This window comes from Sphaeramia orbicularis, chromosome 3 (assembly GCF_902148855.1).
Source record: "Sphaeramia orbicularis chromosome 3, fSphaOr1.1, whole genome shotgun sequence".
Taxonomy (NCBI): Eukaryota; Metazoa; Chordata; class Actinopteri; order Kurtiformes; family Apogonidae; genus Sphaeramia; species Sphaeramia orbicularis.
In genome coordinates, this window is record NC_043959.1 from 24,945,914 (window position 1) to 24,965,359 (window position 19,446).

At 36.9% G+C, this 19,446-nt stretch overlaps 1 protein-coding gene across 1 annotated transcript in view; it reads left to right on the forward strand.

Annotated features, from left to right (window-relative positions):
* The window catches only part of adamtsl3 (ADAMTS-like 3), a 786,695-nt gene that overhangs the window by 732,702 nt on the left and 34,547 nt on the right, over positions 1-19,446 (forward strand). Inside the window, exon 28 of the mRNA XM_030126022.1 lies at positions 18,007-18,190. Coding sequence (XP_029981882.1) covers positions 18,007-18,190 — 184 coding nt within the window. The remainder of the gene's footprint in view (positions 1-18,006; positions 18,191-19,446) is intronic.

The window sequence follows — 19,446 nt, forward strand, 5'->3', positions numbered from 1 at the left end:
TTTTTTTGGGCTGTTCTCTTTTTTTTCTTGTAGTAGATAATTTTTTTCATCTAGTGGATAATTTTTTTTAGGCTGTTCTCTATTTTTTTCTTGTAGTAGATAATTTTTTTCGTCTAGTGGATAATTTTTTGGCCTGTTGCACCTCTGGGCCACCGTAGGATGGTCTTCAGTCTCTTCCTTCCAGGTTCACATCATATTTGTTGTTTTTTTTTAACCTTATATCAGCTGCTATTTCATATTTTGGGTAAATGTGTGCATCCTTCCATAAGTCCATGTGAAACTTAAGTGGATTTAAAGTTCCGCATCGAACGACATCTTTCATTCATTTTTCTTTTTCTCAACATACTGTGCCGTTTCGGTACAGCTGTGTACCGAACCGAACAGGTGTGTACCGAAACGGTTCGGTACGTGTACCGTTACAGGCCTAATAATTAACTGACATAATTAAACAACTGGAATCTTGTGCCCAGGCGATTTACTTTTAAGATACATAATTCTAGTTAATATAAAACACAAATAACCCAACTGTTTAACAAAAACCACCCACCGCTGCAGTTATAAACAGGCAGCTTTAAGTTTAACCCTTCAATCACCATTTTGCGCTCCGCTGCGTTCACACACAACCTCAGGCAGACAGCACATTAACGTGAGACTATTGTTATGATCGAACGACCACAGTTCTAATGCAGCACATAAATTAAGCATTACATAAAATAGTCTCACCAGCTGCCCCTCCGCACTTTCCAAACGTCTGTTGCACAGCAGTCTGTAGTTCACATAGGAGCCGCAGCAGCGTCCGCTCCGCCCTTTTATCTGTTGCAGCGCTGTCTCATTTGACACACCTGCGGCCTTTCAGACCAGTGTGCATGAGGACACAGCGCGCAGATGAGCCCAGTGTGATCCTGATTGCGCTGATCTGTGATGTGGCCTCTGAATTTCACACACTTTTTTTTTTTCCTTTTTCTCCTTCCTCCATGTGCTTTCCCACAGTGAATTAAAACCAGTTTGACTTTACAGTTTGTAGATGTAAACATTTTCATGATGTAATTTTACTCTTTTCACTCTAAAACATAGGAGAAAGTTTGGAGTTGACATTATTTATATATTATTACGTTATTACTAGTATGTGAAGACAGGTGATGACACGCACATCCAGTTTGCTAAAAGGTGTGCAGCCCCCCGCCCCCCCTCAAAAAAAAAAAAAAAAAAGAAAACAGTGGATGAAAGAATTAGATAAGGTCCGCACAACCTGTGAGCTCCCAAATAATATTTATTCACCACAAGGTTATTATCATTAACGAAAACTAACGAAATGACGAAAACTAGAATTGAAAAAAACATTTTTGTTAACTGAAATAAATAAAAACTATAATTAAAACAAAAAAAAACGATAACTAACTGAAACTATTGTGTGCTTACAAAACTAACTAAAACATATAAAAATTATGGATAAAATTCCCTTCGTTTTCGTCTTTGTCAATGTCAGATTAATATGAAATTGATTTATTTCGCTCGAGCAATTTTAGCTGATGGCACCATATGGTACTTCAAGGTCCGTCACTTCTCGTCACTTGTTTAGAGTTGTCTTCTCATCCCCACTCTACCTGCAATATGGAGACTAAAATTGGGAGAAAGCTTCAGAGTCCTGTTTGGGATTTATGTGAATACAACGGCAAAGATATGAAAAAAATTAAACTAAGCTAAAACGAACCATTGACAGGAAAACGAAAACTAATAAAAACTAGCAAACCTGCTCTAAAAACTAATTAAAACTAACTGCATTAGACAAAAAAAGTCAAAATTAAATAAAACTGAACTATAATGAAAAATCCAAAACTATTATAACCTTGATTCACCACAGTAGAGTTTCGGGCATTGGCCCTTCATCAGGGTTATGCCCTGGCAAGGGGTCCCTAGGGCAAAACGTGAATAAGCAGACACCTTCCCTTACTCCCAAGCCACAGAGAAACCCCCAGGATGTGGGTTGTGCACTTAAGCATGTGATTTATTTACAATATAATACAAATAAAGGTGATACATCAATTAAACCTCACTGCAGCTTTGTCGTTGGGGTGGGCCAAGGCCAATATAACCAACATAACACCACTAAGTAAGGAACCAAGGCTGACCTGCAAAAGAAAAGAAACCAAAATGCAGAGTCTGACCTTCCATCTTACACAAAACAGGAGAAAAACAAACACAAAGAAAACAGCATCCCACCTGTACTGCTGCATTCATGAACAAAACGAAGGCGAAAACACACGGGGAGGAAATGCGACAATGGACCAGCCCAGTTCTGTCATTCTTATGGTCCGCCTCCGGCTGGATGCTCCAATCTGCAGCTGAGTTCTGGCTCCACACCTGCAAGATATCATCCACTCTAGAAAACCACGGAAAATGGCTAGATATCAGCTCTTAAAGCTATACCTACCGATGTGGCATTTCTCACAGCACTTAGTAAAAGTTTGAACATGAACAACCCGCCTCCCTCCAAAGCCCCGCCCCCTTCCCGCTGCCTGAGCTCTGAGGCTCCTCCTCCTCTCTCCTCCTCTCTCCTGATGCGCGATGGAAACGGAGGAGGAAGCAGAGGTGGAGGTCCGGTCCGTTTTGGCGTGTCCACGGACCCCTCCCTCAGTAATCAGATGCATCATCCACCTGCCGCGGGCCCGCGGCTCCTGTTCCATCAGTAGACCTGGTCTGTGCAGTACTGGGTCAGGGCCTTCACTGCAGTGCCCAGGGGATGGGCGCGCGCACTGTGAACGCGCGGCCTCTTCGAATTTTCCGTGGACATTTGAAGTTTCATAGTCCATACAATCATCATCCTACATCATCTTACAGTGTGTGACACCATGTACATGTACCTGTATGAGTCCCACCGTCATAAAAGCTGAGCTTTATGCAGACCTGTTCAGTCCAGTACAGCTGACTTCCGGACTTTTATCCCCATCCTTCATTCGTCAGACTCCCGTTTGTGCCCCTCAGTTGTCGTTTCTGTTCATAAATCCGTTTTTTCCTTCCACATGTGCATGTCAGTTCTATCCAAACACATCATAGACAGTAGACTGTGGTCAGTGACAGGAGAAGCAGTGCCAGTGAAGCGTCAGATTCAGAGGGACACATATCGGATGTGAGACGGCGATAATGGATCAGATGCTGGACGGCCGTAATGGATGATTGACAGGAGGCTCAGCCAGGTTCAGCCAATTATTTCATTCGGACCGACTAAAATGATTGGTCAGACTGTTATTAGAAATATATAAGAATTAAACATTTTTGAGTTTCAATACCTGGTGGATTTCTTTTACATTTTAGTTTGACACACACTTATTAGGAGCATTTTAAGATGACAAAAGAAAAGTGTAAAAATGCCACATCATACGGTATAGCTTTAAACTAAACCCTTATGAGCTGTTTTTGTTATTATCGTTATTTTTTATCCAAACAAATGTACCTTTAGTTTAGGGTGACCAGGTGTTTACGAGCCACATGTGGGACAAGGAGTGTGTTTGTGTGGAACAATGTGGGACACGTAACCATAATGCTGAAACAAAGTCTAGAGTTTTAAACAATGTCCATCGTATTGTCGAACTTATAAATATGAATAACAACAATTTGATTTGGTTGCACACAGTATGCATATTTTTGCACTGGGCATTTATTTTTTGCTTTTTTCCCACAGGTTTCAACAACTTTTTTTGCTTGTAAAGACAAAACAAAAAATCTACTTGAAAAAACTCAAAAAAGAAACCTCAAGTTTCAAATAATGTAATTAAATACTTTTAGAAAATCAGCTTTTTTTTTTTTCTTTTTTTTTTGAGAATATGTTCTCAACCCTCAAAGGTAAACTAATCTATGTGCAATAAAACAAAAAGGCTAAACTGACAACATTATAACAGCTGTATCCACTTCCAGCCAACCTAAAATTACTTGGACCAAAAACCTTTGTGCATCCAAACACAGAACAGTCAAACATTTAGCATTCTAACACAGTAATAAAAATAGAATAAGATAAAGTAAATATCCCGTGGAATTTTGTCAAAAAACAAATGTCCACATACTTAACAAAAGCATATTTTGTCACCTCAAGTCTCTCAGTTCAAACACCAAACTTAAAAGTAGATAAAACGGAATATCTGTCAAATCTAACCAAACATCACATACAGACAGCGTGTGGCTTTAAGTCGTACTCGCCTCCATGCGCGATTGAGAAATAAGTTGGACATAGTTCGCAGAATACCCTCTGTGAATCATCATTGCATCTTCTTTTTTTGCGCGGAATTTCCATAATTTCCGCCAATATTTGCATGCCGGTGTCCGAGGCTTTTGCCTTTGTTTTTTTGTGTGTCAGTGAGCGGAGGTCAGGAGGGCACCGATGACAGGTTGATGGACTCCTGACCCCACGTTAGGGATGCAACGATATGAAAATTTCATATCATGGTTATTGTGACCAAATTATCACGGTTGTCATTATTATCGCGGTATTGTTGTAATGTGTTCAAAATGTTCAAAAACTACATATTCACACACTGAAATAATGTAACCAAGTTGTATTTTGAGAAAAACAAAACAAAAAAACCCCCAAATAAATAACACACACAATGTACTTTCTGTGGCAGAAACATTAAAATATTAACATGTCAACATCAAACATACATGTGCATTAAAGATAGCACCTCATGGCCATAAGAGATATCTGCACCGGGGTGGAAATTAATAGGATTTTATCAGTATTAATGTTATTGTGGATTCTGTTTACCAATCCAATTCCTTATCAAGTCTCCTATCGATTCCTGAGTGTTTTTTTGAGTGGGAAAAAAAGGAGTTGGACAGGTCTCTCTGCTGGATGAAGACCCGGGTCCGTGCGCACGTAATTGGACGGACCGGGTCCTTGCGGGAACCCATTATCCCCAAACTCTGGAGCTCTGACCATGCAGGTGCCTTCCACCATGTTTTCAGAGGCCAAACATTACAAACTGCATACTCACGCCTTGAGTGCCGTTGCTTGACCAGGAAACGAAGAGCATCACGGTGATTTTCAAAGTGCGGTAATCGAACACGGTTATCATAATAATTAGAATTTCAACGGTAATACTAACTGTCGGAAATTTTACTGCAGTTTATCATTATACCAGTAATCGTTACATCCCTACCCCACGTGTATGTCGGTTGACTGACAGCGGACACAGCCAATGGTGATAGCGCTGTCTCCGCTATTGAGGACTTGCAGCTGACGTCACTGGTCATGTGATTGTTGTTTACACTGCCATATTGGTAGGCACGCTATCGGGATCCAGAAAGTCAGAACTGTCGCTTTATATCGTGTTTTTCTTTGGACTTGTGTTTGTGTGTTTTGTTATTTGCGAGTGGTGATAAAGGCACCGCAGATGAGTTTCAGTGTTTATTAACAACAGTGATGCGCGCACAACTCGGAGGCAAAAACACCAGTACCAGCTCCCAGCCGGCTCACATCAGCCGTACACCTCCAGGCTCTGCCCCGGAACTGGTGAACGAGCCGATATGTTAGCTCTAAAACGGTCCATTAACTGTCTCTGTCCAAAAGCCGATCCTATCTTCTGTTTCACGGCCGCATAATTTGACTTGACCGCATGGGGAAGGCTGTCCCATAGTAGAAAAGCAGACTGGCACAGACGGGTGGGCAGTATTGTCACCAGCTCCAGCTGAACTTATCGGTGTCGCCCACCGTAGCTCCGACTGCCACTTCCAGCTGGTTCACCTAGCTGAGGAAACTGGCTGCCATCGCCAGCGAAGGGAGCAGGTAGATCCACAATCACTCTGTCTCTATAGGGTGATAGGCCAGGGGAAGCCCTCCTGGTAGGTTTAAAGGGGTCTTCATCACCGTACCACATGATGACAATTCTTTTTTTCCACACCGCTAAGCGCAACAGACACGCAGGCTAACTATACTGAGAAGCTACGCTAACCGCGGTAATAACTATAAACAGCGGTCGGCAGAACAGAACCACCGCTGCCTCCAATGGAACCAAGCGGTCTTTATGCCGAACTTTTAATTAGTGAAAGCTAAGTAATAAACGGCACACAGGAGTTTAGCAGGTCCATCCTTTAACACGTTGTACGATCCAAGGAAAGCTTGCCTACCAATATGGCGTCGTAAACAGCAAACCACGTGATCATGTGACGTATGTGCAAAACTTCAATAAAATGAAAGTCATGTTTAGAGAAAGGCGACTGTCCTGCACTTTGGAGAGACAGAGCCAATCAAATGCAGGACATCGTCTCAATTTGCAGGACGTGGAAAAAATGGTCATAACGCTGTGCAGTCCCGCACAAAGCGAGACACCTGGTCACCCTACTTTAGTTGTACCAGGCATTAAAATGAATGAAGAAACTGAAGAAAAAAAGGGTGGTCTAATAATTTTTTCCATGACTGTACATACCTAGTTCTGGTCGGTCTGATGGTTCTGGAGGACTTACTTCGGTCTGTAACTGTACAACTGTGATTTGAAAATAGGTTTGTGGGTATTTCTCTGTCAAATGAGCATTTTTGCCTTTTAACTTTTTTTTCCAATAATTGAAAAATACCTGAAAACCTTTGTATAAATGACCACTGGAATGTAGTATCTTTTGTGAGGGAATGTGTTAAAGCATCAGTATCCTCCACTCCAAAGTGGAATGAGGAAAATGTTAATGGTGCAAGGCCTTTCCCCTCAGTCAGACTCTGCCTCTAATGTCCTTGATGCAGCAGACAGATGCAGGCTTTGAGTCATTACGTTGTTAAAAAGTGAGACATCTCTGGTGTTTGACCTCTGCGTTCCTACCTCGTCACCTAATGAGTCTAAATGTTAAACTGGGGCTGCCACGGAGAAGGACAAGAGCAAGGTGAACAAAATAAATCAGAGCGTTAACTTTGCGAGACAGGAATAGTCTGGAATACTGGGATGAACACTATGTGAACAAAAGTATTGGGACATGTTGAATTCAGGTGTTTCTTTTCTAACAGGGGTCTGGGATACAAAACAATAAAGACAAATGTCATAATAATATAGTTTTATATTGGGATTAATATCATTGCATTGCATTGGTTAGTTTTGTTTAAATTATCATATTTTCTTCCAAAATGCCTCAGAGATGGTTTTTACTTAATTTCTCTCAACATAGATTTTATTTAAACCATGATTAACCTCTAAATTTCTAAAATATTTCCACGTCTCGCTTTATCTCAAATCAGCATGAACAGGACATTTTACAGTAGCAGACATGACGTGTCACAATATTTTTGTCCTTATTGTTTATAAACTTTAGGGATGTCCGATATTGGCTTTTTTGCCAAAAACCGATATGCCGATATTGTCCAACGCTTAATTTCCGATTCTGATATCTACCGATACCGCTGCCGATATATGTGGGATATTAAACTAATTTTAGGTAACATCACATATCTCCTGTCATGGAATTAACACATCATGCCTAATTTTATTGTGATGTCCCATTGGATGCATTCTCAAATGCAAGAAGGCTTTCAAAATGTAAACACTGTCTGTGCAAAGAATACATACTTCAACTTAAGTTGTGGAAAAAATGCCATATTTATTTATTTTCTCTCCCTCCCTCCATGAGTCTATTACAGTGTGGCAACTCTACTGTGCAATTTGGAAAACTGCACATTTCTTTCAGCTACAAACAATGCTTCATCTACGCGGTGGTAAATGCCGGTGAAATCAAGGCATTATTTTATCAGTTTTAATGATAGGCAAAAAAAACGATAACAATATTCACCGATATTACATTTTTCTGCCAATATCGGGCCGATATTATCGGACATCCCTAATAAACATTAATATTTCCTTAAAATTTATTGGGAGATTTTTCTTCCTAAGTGAGATGTGAAGAAAGTAGATGGTTAGTTGTGGTAGAAAAAAAATTGACAAATAAATTAACAGAAAAAAATCATAGTGATGGATTTAAAAAATTAAGACAAAACCATCTCTGAGGCATTTTGGAAGCAAAGATAAGAATTTAAACTAAACTAACCAAAGTAATGATATTTACACAATATAAAACTATATTCTGATATTTGTCATGATTGTTTTTGTATCCCAGATCCCTGTTAGAAAAGAAACACCTGAATTAAAAGTGTCCCAATACTTTTGTCCATATAGTTTATAAATAGCAATATTTCCTTTAAGTTTAATGAGAGATTTTTCTTCCTCAGTGAGATGTGAAGAAAATAGATGGTTAATTGTGGGAGAAAATTATTATTTACAGTCAGAGCATGAAAAATATTTTTAGAAATTTAGAAGTAGAACATTCAAAATCATAGTTATGGATAATTTGATTAATAATAAATAATAATAAAAAACAAAAAACACATAATCAGTGTTTAGAAAAATTAAGTAAAAACCACCTATGGTGCATTTTGGAAGCAGAGATAATAATTTAAACCAAACTAACTAATGCGATGATATTTCTCCTAATATAAAACTATATTGTAACATTTGTCATTATTGTTTTATATCCCAGACCCCTGTTAGAAAAGAAACACCTGAATTAAAAGTGTCCCAATACTTTTGTCCATATAGTGCACAGGTGTCAAACACGCGGCCCGGGGGCCAAATCTGGCCCGCCAAAGGGTCCAACCCGGCCCCTGGAATGAATTTGTGAAATGGAAAAATAACACTGAAGATATTATCAATCAAGGATGTTCAATGTAAAGTGGGTCAGACCAGTAAAATACTATCATAATAACCTATAAATAATGAAAAAAAAGGCTAATTTTTCTTTTTGTTTTAGTGTCAAAAAGTAAAATTACACAAAAATGTTCTACATTTACAGACTAGCCTTTCCCAAAAAATATGAACAAACTGAAATGTCTTAAGAGAAGTATGTAGTACTTTAACAATATTCTGCCTATTATTAAATGTTTTGTGTATTTGTAGATCCACTGTGATCTGTACGTTCTGATGCACATGTATAAAAGATAAACTGAGGTGTAATATTGTTAAAGTTACACTGATTTTTCTTAAGAATTATCAGGTTGTTCATATTCATGTTAGGTTCAAGTACGGTTCGAAGATGTAAACATTTTAATGACGGAATTTTACTTTTTTTTTTCACTCAAAAACATAGAGAAAACTTTGGAGTTGATATTATTTATAACTTCTTATCCTATTATTTACATTATTTTATTGCCCACTTTATAACATATTAGGCTGTATGTGGCCCCTGAACTAAAACGAGTTTGACACCCCTGATATACTGTATGTACGTACGCTCATTGCTGGTTTCTTCTGTATTTCCTGCTGCTTTAGTTCATTTCATCTGTATTATAGTTATTAACGGTATCATTCTGTCATCCGTGTTAGCCGTTAGCGGCCTTGTCATGAATATTTCTGCACAGTTCAGAACAAAGTCTAAGAGATACGGAGGTCAAAGCTCAGTGTGGCTTATGGCAAAAAAAAAAAAAAAAAAAATCGTCCAGCCTTAGTTGAAGTGTTATTTCATCTCTATTATGTGAAAAGATGCCTGAAGACTAGAGCGTGTTGAAATGTGGTTGTGTATTTATTAGTATGTTACACACGAGGATGTGGTTGGACTGAAGGTGCTGCTTATTGAAACCAAACATATGAGAAAATAATAGAAAGCCTGCCAATTTAGAAGCTTTTTCTATTGTGACATAAGTACTTGTCTTTTTTGGATGAAACAGCAGTGGTTTGGTGGTTTCAGGGAAAATAGCTTTGGTAAAAGATGATGTAAAGTGCACATTGTGACTGAAATGTAGTTTAAAACAGGCTTTCTGTCGCCTCGAACTCTACTATAACAAACAAAAATGAACTGCGGTGGCATCTGACAAAAGAAACAGAGATGTGAGAATAGTTTTGTCCTTGACTTGGGTAGTATTTGAAAAAAACAAAACAAAACAAAGAGAAAGCAAAAGAAAAAAACAGGAGGGGTTTCTTCCACACAGATCATTAAGGGTATCAGCAGTTTCCAGTGCACTCATGTGAACTCTGGGTTATAATAAAATCATTTAAATATGAGTTTTTGTCTCAAAAGAAAAGAGCTAAAAACTGGAACCTCAACTGTATCATATTACTTTATTTCATATCTTCTTTTTCCTTCATGTCATATGAAAGTGATATTTCTGTTAAAAAAAAAAAAAAAAAAAGAACTCAGATAAAGCGCTTTCCACAGCCTTAAAGAAACAGGCTATTATTAATTAGAAACATACTCATTTTAATGTGGACTTTTTATCTTTTAGTGAAGAAAAAGGCATTGATCTAAAAGTGGAAACAGAAATTTGAGTTGGATTGGACTGAAATGGTTTGGAAACACAGAAACTGGTCCAGTACATTTTACAGACAGGAAATGGGAGTTTGACATCAACAGTATTTACAAGAGTTAATGTTGTTATGTCAGTTTGTAGATAGTGGATATGCTATTTGTATGTATGTGTGTGTGTGTGTGTGTGTGTGTGTGTGTGTGTGTGTGTGTGTGTGTGTGTGTGTATATAAGTGAATGTGTGGGTTTACATATAAGGGTGACACAAAAAAACGGGAACTTTTTAACAATCCAATAAAACCAAGAATGATGGAAGAAAAATATTTTATTCATAGTAATTGAAACCTTAAAACATGCCATTTAAGAAACAATGATGGGATTTTCATTTTTTAAAAATGACTTCCTGTAGATGGCGTCCTCCTGTACGAATGCATTCTTGAAATCTGCTGTTGAGATTCCTCATTGACCGCTGCAACATCTCAGCTGGGATACTGTGAATTTCATCCTGAATTCTCTATTTTAACTCATCCAGAGTTCTCGGTCGAGTCGTGTACACTTTACTCTTGAGATAGCCCCACAAGAAAAAATCACAAACGGACAAATCTGGCGATCTAGGGGGCCAGGGAACGTTACCGAATCTTGAGATCACACGGTTACTGAACAATTCTCGCACAGCCGCCAATGGTTACTAAAATGGGGGTGTGTTTACTTGCTCAAGGTCACTGTCTCGGAGTGCTGCCACTTGCTCATGTCTGCCAATACGCACTTCAAAAATTCCCGTTTTTTCCCATAGTAACCACTGGCGGCTGTGCGAGAATTGTTCGGTAACCATGTGATCTCAAGATTCGGTAACGTTCCCTGGCCCCCTAGATCGCCAGATTTGTCCGTTTGTGATTTTTTCTTGTGGGGCTATCTCAAGAGTAAAGTGTACACGACTCGACCAAGAACTCTGGATGAGTTAAAACAGAGAATTCAGGATGAAATTCACAGTATCCCAGCTGAGATGTTGCAGCGGTCAATGAGGAATCTCAACAGCAGATTTCAAGAATGTATTCGTACAGGAGGACGCCATCTACAGGAAGTCATTTTTAAAAAATGAAAATTCCATCAGTTTCTTAAATGGCATGTTTTAAGGTTTCAATTACTATGAATAAAATATTTTTCTTCCATCACTCTTGGTTTTATTGGATTGTTAAAAAAGTTCCCGTTTTTTTGTGTCACCCTGTACGTACAGTATGCATGTGTGTATGTAGAGCAGGGGTGTCAAACTTGCGGCCCACTGGGGCACTGACAGTCAAGTTTTTTTAACCCTTTCATGCATGAATTATGAGAATCTTATTCAAGATTTTTTTTTCGTGAGTGTTTTTATTCCTCTTTATGCACAAAAAAAAAAAAAAAAAAAAAAAAAAAAAAATATGTGATTGAATTTTTTTTTTATTAACCTATTTTTCATGGAGTTACAAAAATGTCCATTCAGCTGGACACCATGCGTTTAATTCTTGAAGCAAAAAACCATGCATTTACTGACTGAAACTGTGAAATAATTTTTTAAAATGCTGCTAATCTGATATTTTCTCACATTTTTTTTTTTTTTTAAACTTTATTTATAGAACTTTTCAACATTTATAAAACTTTTCATTTCACAAGTATGACATTTATAATTTCAAGCAGTGTATTCATAATACAAAGATTGACACTAGACATGATAAACAAACAGAACCCAAGGCGAAACAAAACAAAACAAAACAAAACAAAACAAAAAAAGGCAATACAAACCTACTACTACTACTACCATTAAAGAAGGAGAGAAAATAAATAAACAGAACAGGTCAATAATAATATAAACACCTAAGATGTTTTTAAAGTTCCAAGCCAGGCAACATATTCACGCAGTGTAAAACAGGCTCCCATATTTTGTAAAATTTATTGATAGAGTTATTTAGGGTGCACCTAATTTTTTTCTAACTTTATATTAAGCATGATGTCTCTAATCCATTGATCGTGTGTTGGAGGTGATGAGTCCTTCCATTTGAAGAGAATGGTCCGTCTAGCTAGTAAAGATGCAAAGGCCACAACTTTTTGTAGGTTAGCTGAAGGAACTCAGTCATCCGTGCATGAAATGAGACCAAAAACAGCAGTAAGGGGAGATATTTTCTCACATTTTTAACATACTATAATACGAGCTATTACTCACTCAGATTGTACAGGGTGGGGAAGCAAAATTTACAATGAACATTTAGTTGTTTTTTCTCAGCAGGCACTACGTCAATTGTTTTGAAACCAAACATATATTGATGTCATAATCATACCTAACACTATTATCCATACCTTTTCAGAAACTTTTGCCCATATGAGTAATCAGGAAAGCAAACGTCAAAGAGTGTGTGATTTGCTGAATGCACTCGTCACACCAAAGGAGATTTCAAAAATAGTTGGAATGTCCATAAAGACTGTTTATAATGGAAAGAAGAGAATGACTATGAGCAAAACTATTACGAGAAAGTCTGGAAGATACTATTAACCCTTTCATGCACGAATTATGAGAACCTTAATCAAAATTTTTTCCTGAGTGTTTTTATTCCTCTTTAGGCATGAAAAAAAACAATGTGACTGAAAACTTTCTTCCGAAAAATAAATTTTAAAAAATAATAATAAAATAAAAATAATTTTTAAAAAATTAAAAAACACATAAAAAAAATAATAATGAAAAAAAAAAAAATCTTATGAACCTATTTTTCATGAAGTTGCAAAAATGTCTACTCAACTGGACACCATGCGTTTAATTTTTGACGCACAGAAATATGTATTTACTGATAAATTGTGTGAAAACTATGGGTAACGCTTGTGATTCTGGGGGTTTATGCTCAGGAGAGATCTACATAATGTTACCAATTCATTTCAGAAAAGATATGTAATGTCTTAAAACTTTGATAAACATATGCGTAAAAAAAAAAACAACAACAACAACGAAAAGAACAACAAAATCCATGAATATACAAGAAAATAGCTGTAGAATAGCGAGAAGTTGTCACCCGAATATTTGAGGAACACTTGCGCAAGTTTCAGGAAGCGTGTGAAGGCAGTTATTGAGAAAGAAGGAGGACACATAGAATAAAAACATTTTCTATTATGTCAGTTTTCTTGTGGCAAATAAATTCTCATGACTTTCAATAAACTAATTGGGTCATACACTGTCTTTCAATCCCTGCCTCAAAATATTGTAAATTTTGCTTCCCCACCCTGTATGCAATAAAAAAAAAAAAGTTTTGTTAAAAAAAAAAAATTACAGTCTAATAACAATTTGCAATTTATTTACACTCAAATATGTTTCTCCAGATCAGGTTTATCAAGAACAGAAATGTTACAGTAATGGTATCAATTACAAGTGTATGGGATGGTGCATAAGGGTCAAAACACAGAATTCGAAATCTCTCTGACAGGACATTTTAGAGACAGTTTGACAGATTAGTGTTGCTAAATAACCCACATTTTTACTTTTAAATTCATTTTTGCTTTAGTTAGACCATAAGGGATTATCCAAAACAAGGAGATACTTTATATCGAAATAAATGTTGGAATGGCAATCAATTAAAGTTCGCTCTCTGACGGGACATTACTGTGTTTTGACCAGTAAGCATCCACTGTGTTGGCTGATATATATGGAAGCAAATTCGTGTCAAAACTATTGCATTATGACGCAATACGTTTTTTTTTTCTTCATGCCCCTTCCCGGGCTCCTTAAGATTGTGATGAGAAATATAAAGGAAATAATATAACCAACAAGGCTGTGATTGATCAATAAGAGGCCTAGATGATCTTATTATTAGGCTATAAATCAGTGGTTCTTAACCTTGTTGGAGGTACTGAACCCCACCACTTTCATACGCGCATTCACCAAACCCTTCTTTATTAAAAAATAAAATATGATTTTTTTCAAATTCAAGACACAGGTATATGTTTTACTGGTGCCCAAAATGAACCGTGCATTAACATCACTGTGTTTTAAAGAACAAAACCAATACAGTGCATGAACTCACAACAAATTATATCCCTTTTCACAAAGACATGACCTTTTTTAATAATACCACACTGAAATGGTTTTAATTTTTAACCTTATGTATTCCAATAAAGAACTTATTGTATTTATGCTATCTATCATTTTTAACATTTTAACACACACCCATCACCTAATTTCCATTAGGCTACAATAATAATGAATATTTACTGCAAATCAGCGTGACTGACGGCTTTAGCGTAATACAATTTCTCCATCCACGACAGTGCGTCGGTCGTCGCATGATTGTAACTGACCAGTGCGGTGACCGAAAAATGTAAACAAACGCTACACATGGCTGCCTCCGTGGTTAACAGGAAGTAGCAAAAGTCATAACAACGATGTGGAAAATACTCAAATAATTCATCGTCAGACGAGTGGAAGAGATTAGAAACACTTCCGGATTGTGTTGTAGTGCTATAAGCAACAACAATACACCGCGTATATTGGATGTCAATCATAGAAAGAGTCTCCGAAGCCGTTTGTTTACATACACAGACCTAGCCCGACACACACACCCGACTAATGAGGCGAGTGTGTGTCTTGACCTCCGCCGAACCCCTGAGATTCACTCACCGAACCCCTAGGGTTCGATCGAACCCAGGTTAAGAACCACTGCTATAATGTTGTCCTAGCCTAATGGTTATAGTGTTGGTGTCGTGCTGGTTGAACTGAGGGGATCGAATGGACGAGTTCGAGCCCTTCTTTTAAAATATGCGATACACGGGAACGCCCCCTTTTTCTCGGTACCTTAGTGCCGCCGAGTTTAAATTTGATATTCAAGTGTGTGCGGGAAATTTGCCGTTACTATTTGATTGGGTGGAAATTTGCATATAGGTGGGGTAATGTTGATTGGCAGGTCAGTGAATAACGCTCTGATTGGTTATTCGCTCGGACATCAGAACAAGGCCAAAACTCGTAATTCGTAACTTGTATTTGGTGATCCGTAACTTCAGTTTCGTAACTCGTAACTTCAGTTTTGAAACTCGTAACTTCAGCGTTGTACCTGAGGATGGCAGCGTTGTGCCTCTATCAGATTTAGTTATACATGTGAACAAAACATTCCCAATGAAATACAAATATGGCCTACACTTGCACAAATTATTTTTACAACCTCTTTTTTTTTTTTTTTTTTTTTTTTTTACATGTGTTCAAAACTTTTCTTCAGCAACAAATCTTCTTTTATAATTCAAAATCTGATGACACGGATTTGCTTCCGTAGATATACAAGTAAAACAATAAAATCCATGAATATACACGAGAATAGCTTTCCACTGTGGTGACCACTATGCATGAAAGGGTTAATTTATTTATTTATTTATTTTCTAATTTTTTTTATTTATTTGCACATCATAAACAGCAAAAGAAAAATTTAGAAACAATTTTCATGTAACACCATTGTGCAGGAGAGGATAGAAGCCAAAAAAGGCTTATGTAAATACCTCCCCGGAAATTAACAAAATAAACAAGCTGTATTGATCATAAAGTTTATTGCTCTATTTTTCAGTTCCAGATGCCTGTGAATGTTTTGTGTAGAGCTGAGGTCTAATATTGTTAAAATTCACTTATTTTTCTTAATAAATCTCAGGTTGTTCATGAATTTTCAGGTTATTCCCATTTTTTTTTTGTTTAAGGATAATTTGTAAAGGCAGACATTTTCATACTATAATTTTACTTTTTGCACTAAAACACTGAGGAAAGTTTGTAGTTGGCATTCTTTATGAGTTATTTTGTTATTATTTTACTGTTCCAGCCCATTTGAGGTCAATCTGGGCTGAATGTGGCCCCTGAATTAAACTGAGTTTGACACCTATGATGTAGAGTATATTGTAGCATATATTATGTAACACATATATTTCTCATTTTGCTTGATGAAAAATGTATATATTTAATACAGAAAATGAATATCAGTAATGTATATTATTTAAAAAAAAACTGGGGTTAAAATTACACTGGTCAACAACAAATTTATTGTTTAAGTTTTTTGAGCTGATTTAGGATAATTTTAGTGTGCTGAATCCAAAAATCACATTAATTTTGCTCAATCAGGTCAACTTTCTGAACTATGCTACATATTGGCTTTTTAACATTTTTGCTTACATTTATGGGCATTTTCACATCATTTGATACAAAATTCTTTCCTATTTCTTGCAATAAACGAGTTCTGAAGATTTTACTTTTGCCAATTTATGATTAATGGTTTTTTTAATATTACAGGTGAATGAAATGGCTTCGACTAGAAGATCTTGCAAAAATAAGCCTGACGTATTCTGCTACATCTGCGGTGAATACATAATAAATAATAAATACATCCTGTTAGAAAATGATTTTTTTTCTCTTAAAACCTATTTTGGGTGAGAACTATATAAAACTAGAAGCAGTCGGAGAGCGCAGACCTCTGCCAAGGCTGATCAGTGGCCCCCCCCCGTGGGCCCCCCCACCCCTGATCACCACCAAAATTTAATCATTTCTTCCTTATCCCATTTCCAACAAACCCTGAAAATTTCATCCAAATCTGTCCATAACTTTTTGAGTTATGTTGCACACTAACGGACAGACAAACAAACAAACAGACAAACAAACAAACAAACCCTGGCAAAAACATAACCTCCTTGGCGGAGGTAAAAATCAACTGATAAAGTCACAAAAATGTAATCAATTTTGTGAGAAGATCAAATTTTTCAAAATCGAATTAGCCAAAAAACCTGACCTGATTGAGAAAAACAGATGTCATTTTTAGATTTAGCGGTGCAAAATGGTCCTAATTCACTTGAAAAAACCTAGACAACTTGCAAAAAAGATTTTTTGTAACCCACTGTTATATAATAATATTAGTATTAAATAGTAATGATAATGATAAATTAATGATCAAATGTAAATGGAGCATTAGGCCTGTGTGATTGAATTTTTTCTCATCAAAATGTAGAATGTTTTAATATTTAATGTTTTCTTCTCTTCTATTTCCCCTTCTTTGTAAGACAACTTCTTCAGGAATTTGTAACTGGGACTGTGTCATAGATCAGATCAAGTACCCTGTAGTGGAATAATGTAAAATATACGAAACATTCCTCTGGGGTGAAAAAAAAAAAAAGAATCTGAAATTCAATTTTAATACATTTTTTTTAATATTGCAGCATTTTTTATTTTTTTTACACAGTACTTTGACCTTTCTGAAGATCACCCCTGTCAAATGCCCCATATCACCAAAAAAAAAAAAAAAAAAAAAAAAAAAACCACTGAAATTAATCCAAACTAAGCTAAACAAGAACCTGCTCTACAACTAAAATGCTGAACCTGACAGTCGGAACAAAACCAAAACTGATGAAAAATGCAAACCTGCTCTAACCTTGCTCTGAATCGTTGATGCTTCAGAGACATTTTCTCTCAGCGGATGGACAAACTGACAGTAGGACAGATAATTATATGGATAAATAGAGCCCACATCAGTATGTATGTGTCAAACTCATCCTCAGAGCAACCCGGCGCATCATTATATTCAGGTTTTCCTTTATACATTATACAGAGCCTCCGCCAGCTGCCTCAGCTTCGCCTCGGGCACTGTCTTACCTCGACAGTGGTCTTTTCCAAATCTGAATTAAAATCTATGTTTGACGAATGCGTCTATCCGCCATACTAAAAAAAAAAACAACAAAAAAAAAAAAGACACTCATATTGACAGTGTTGTGTGTTTACAGAGTTCGGGTGGCGTTTCGGAGACTGGACCACATGCAGCGCGTCGTGTGGAAACAGAGGGACGTGGCTGCGGAAGATTCGCTGTGTCTCCCTGGACGGAAAAGACGTTCAACCTGCCATGTGTCAACACATCCCCAAACCCGTCACTTCTCCAGTTCCCTGCAACAGACAGGACTGTCCACCCAGGTACAGGAAGACCAGAACCACGACCAACAGCGTCCGTATCTGTATCTGTATCTGTCGGCTTGAAACGTACAAAAGTCATAGGTGACGTTTATCTTTGTTGTTTCCGCAGGTTTGAAATGAACTCGCATATTTATTTCTCATTGTTTTTTGTTCAGATACAATAAGAAAACACAGGAAATATGAGCACAACCTTAAAAGACACACAGAAAACTGAACTAAATGTGTTGTAAATGCAGGATATAGTTTGACCTCTGACCCCATGACAAAAAGCAGCACAAACAAACCCCCGCCCCTCGTACATATTGTAGCTTATTTTGGCATCGATCCAGCTGATGTCATCACGTCTATGCGTGTGCTAATGTCAGCATATCTACAGGGTGGGGAAGCAAAACTTACAATATTTTGAGGCAGGGATTGAAAGACAGTGTATGACCAATTAGTTTATTGAAAGTCATGAGAATTTATTCGCCACAAGAAAATTGACATAATAGAAAATGTTTTTATTCTATGTGTCCTCCTTCTTTCTCAATAACTGCCTTCACACGCTTCCTGAAACTTGCGCAAGTGTTCCTCAAATATTCAGGTGACAACTTCTCCCATTCTTCTTTAATAGTATCTTCCAGACTTTCTTATAATAGTTTTGCTCATAGTCATTCTCTTCTTTCCATTATAAACAGTCTTTATGGACACTCCAACTATTTTTGAAATCTCCTTTGGTGTGACGAGTGCATTCAGCAAATCACACACTCTTTGACGTTTGCTTTCCTGATTACTCATATGGGCAAAAGTTTCTGAAAAGGTATGGATAATAGTGTTAGGTATGATTATGACATCAATATATGTTTGGTTTCAAAACAATTGACGTAGTGCCTGCTGAGAAAAAACAAATAAATGTTCATTGTAAATTTTGCTTCCCCACCCTGTATATATGTGCCAAGTTCAAGGTAAATGGAAACAAAATGGATGTTTTTATAGACATTTGAAATTTCGCCCATTATGGGAAGATTTGAAAAATTCATAAAAAATTTGAACTTTGACCTACTCTTCCTAAAATGTAATCACATCTATTCTGGGTCACTGGCAATCTGTAAACCCAAATTGGTATGAATTCAACCAATAGTTTTTCTGCTACAGACATTTGAAATTTTGGCCATTATAAGTAAATGGGAAAAAAAAAAGATTTGAAAAATTCATAAAAAAAATTAACTTTGACCTACTGTTCCCAAAATATAATCAGATCTATTCTGGGTCACTGG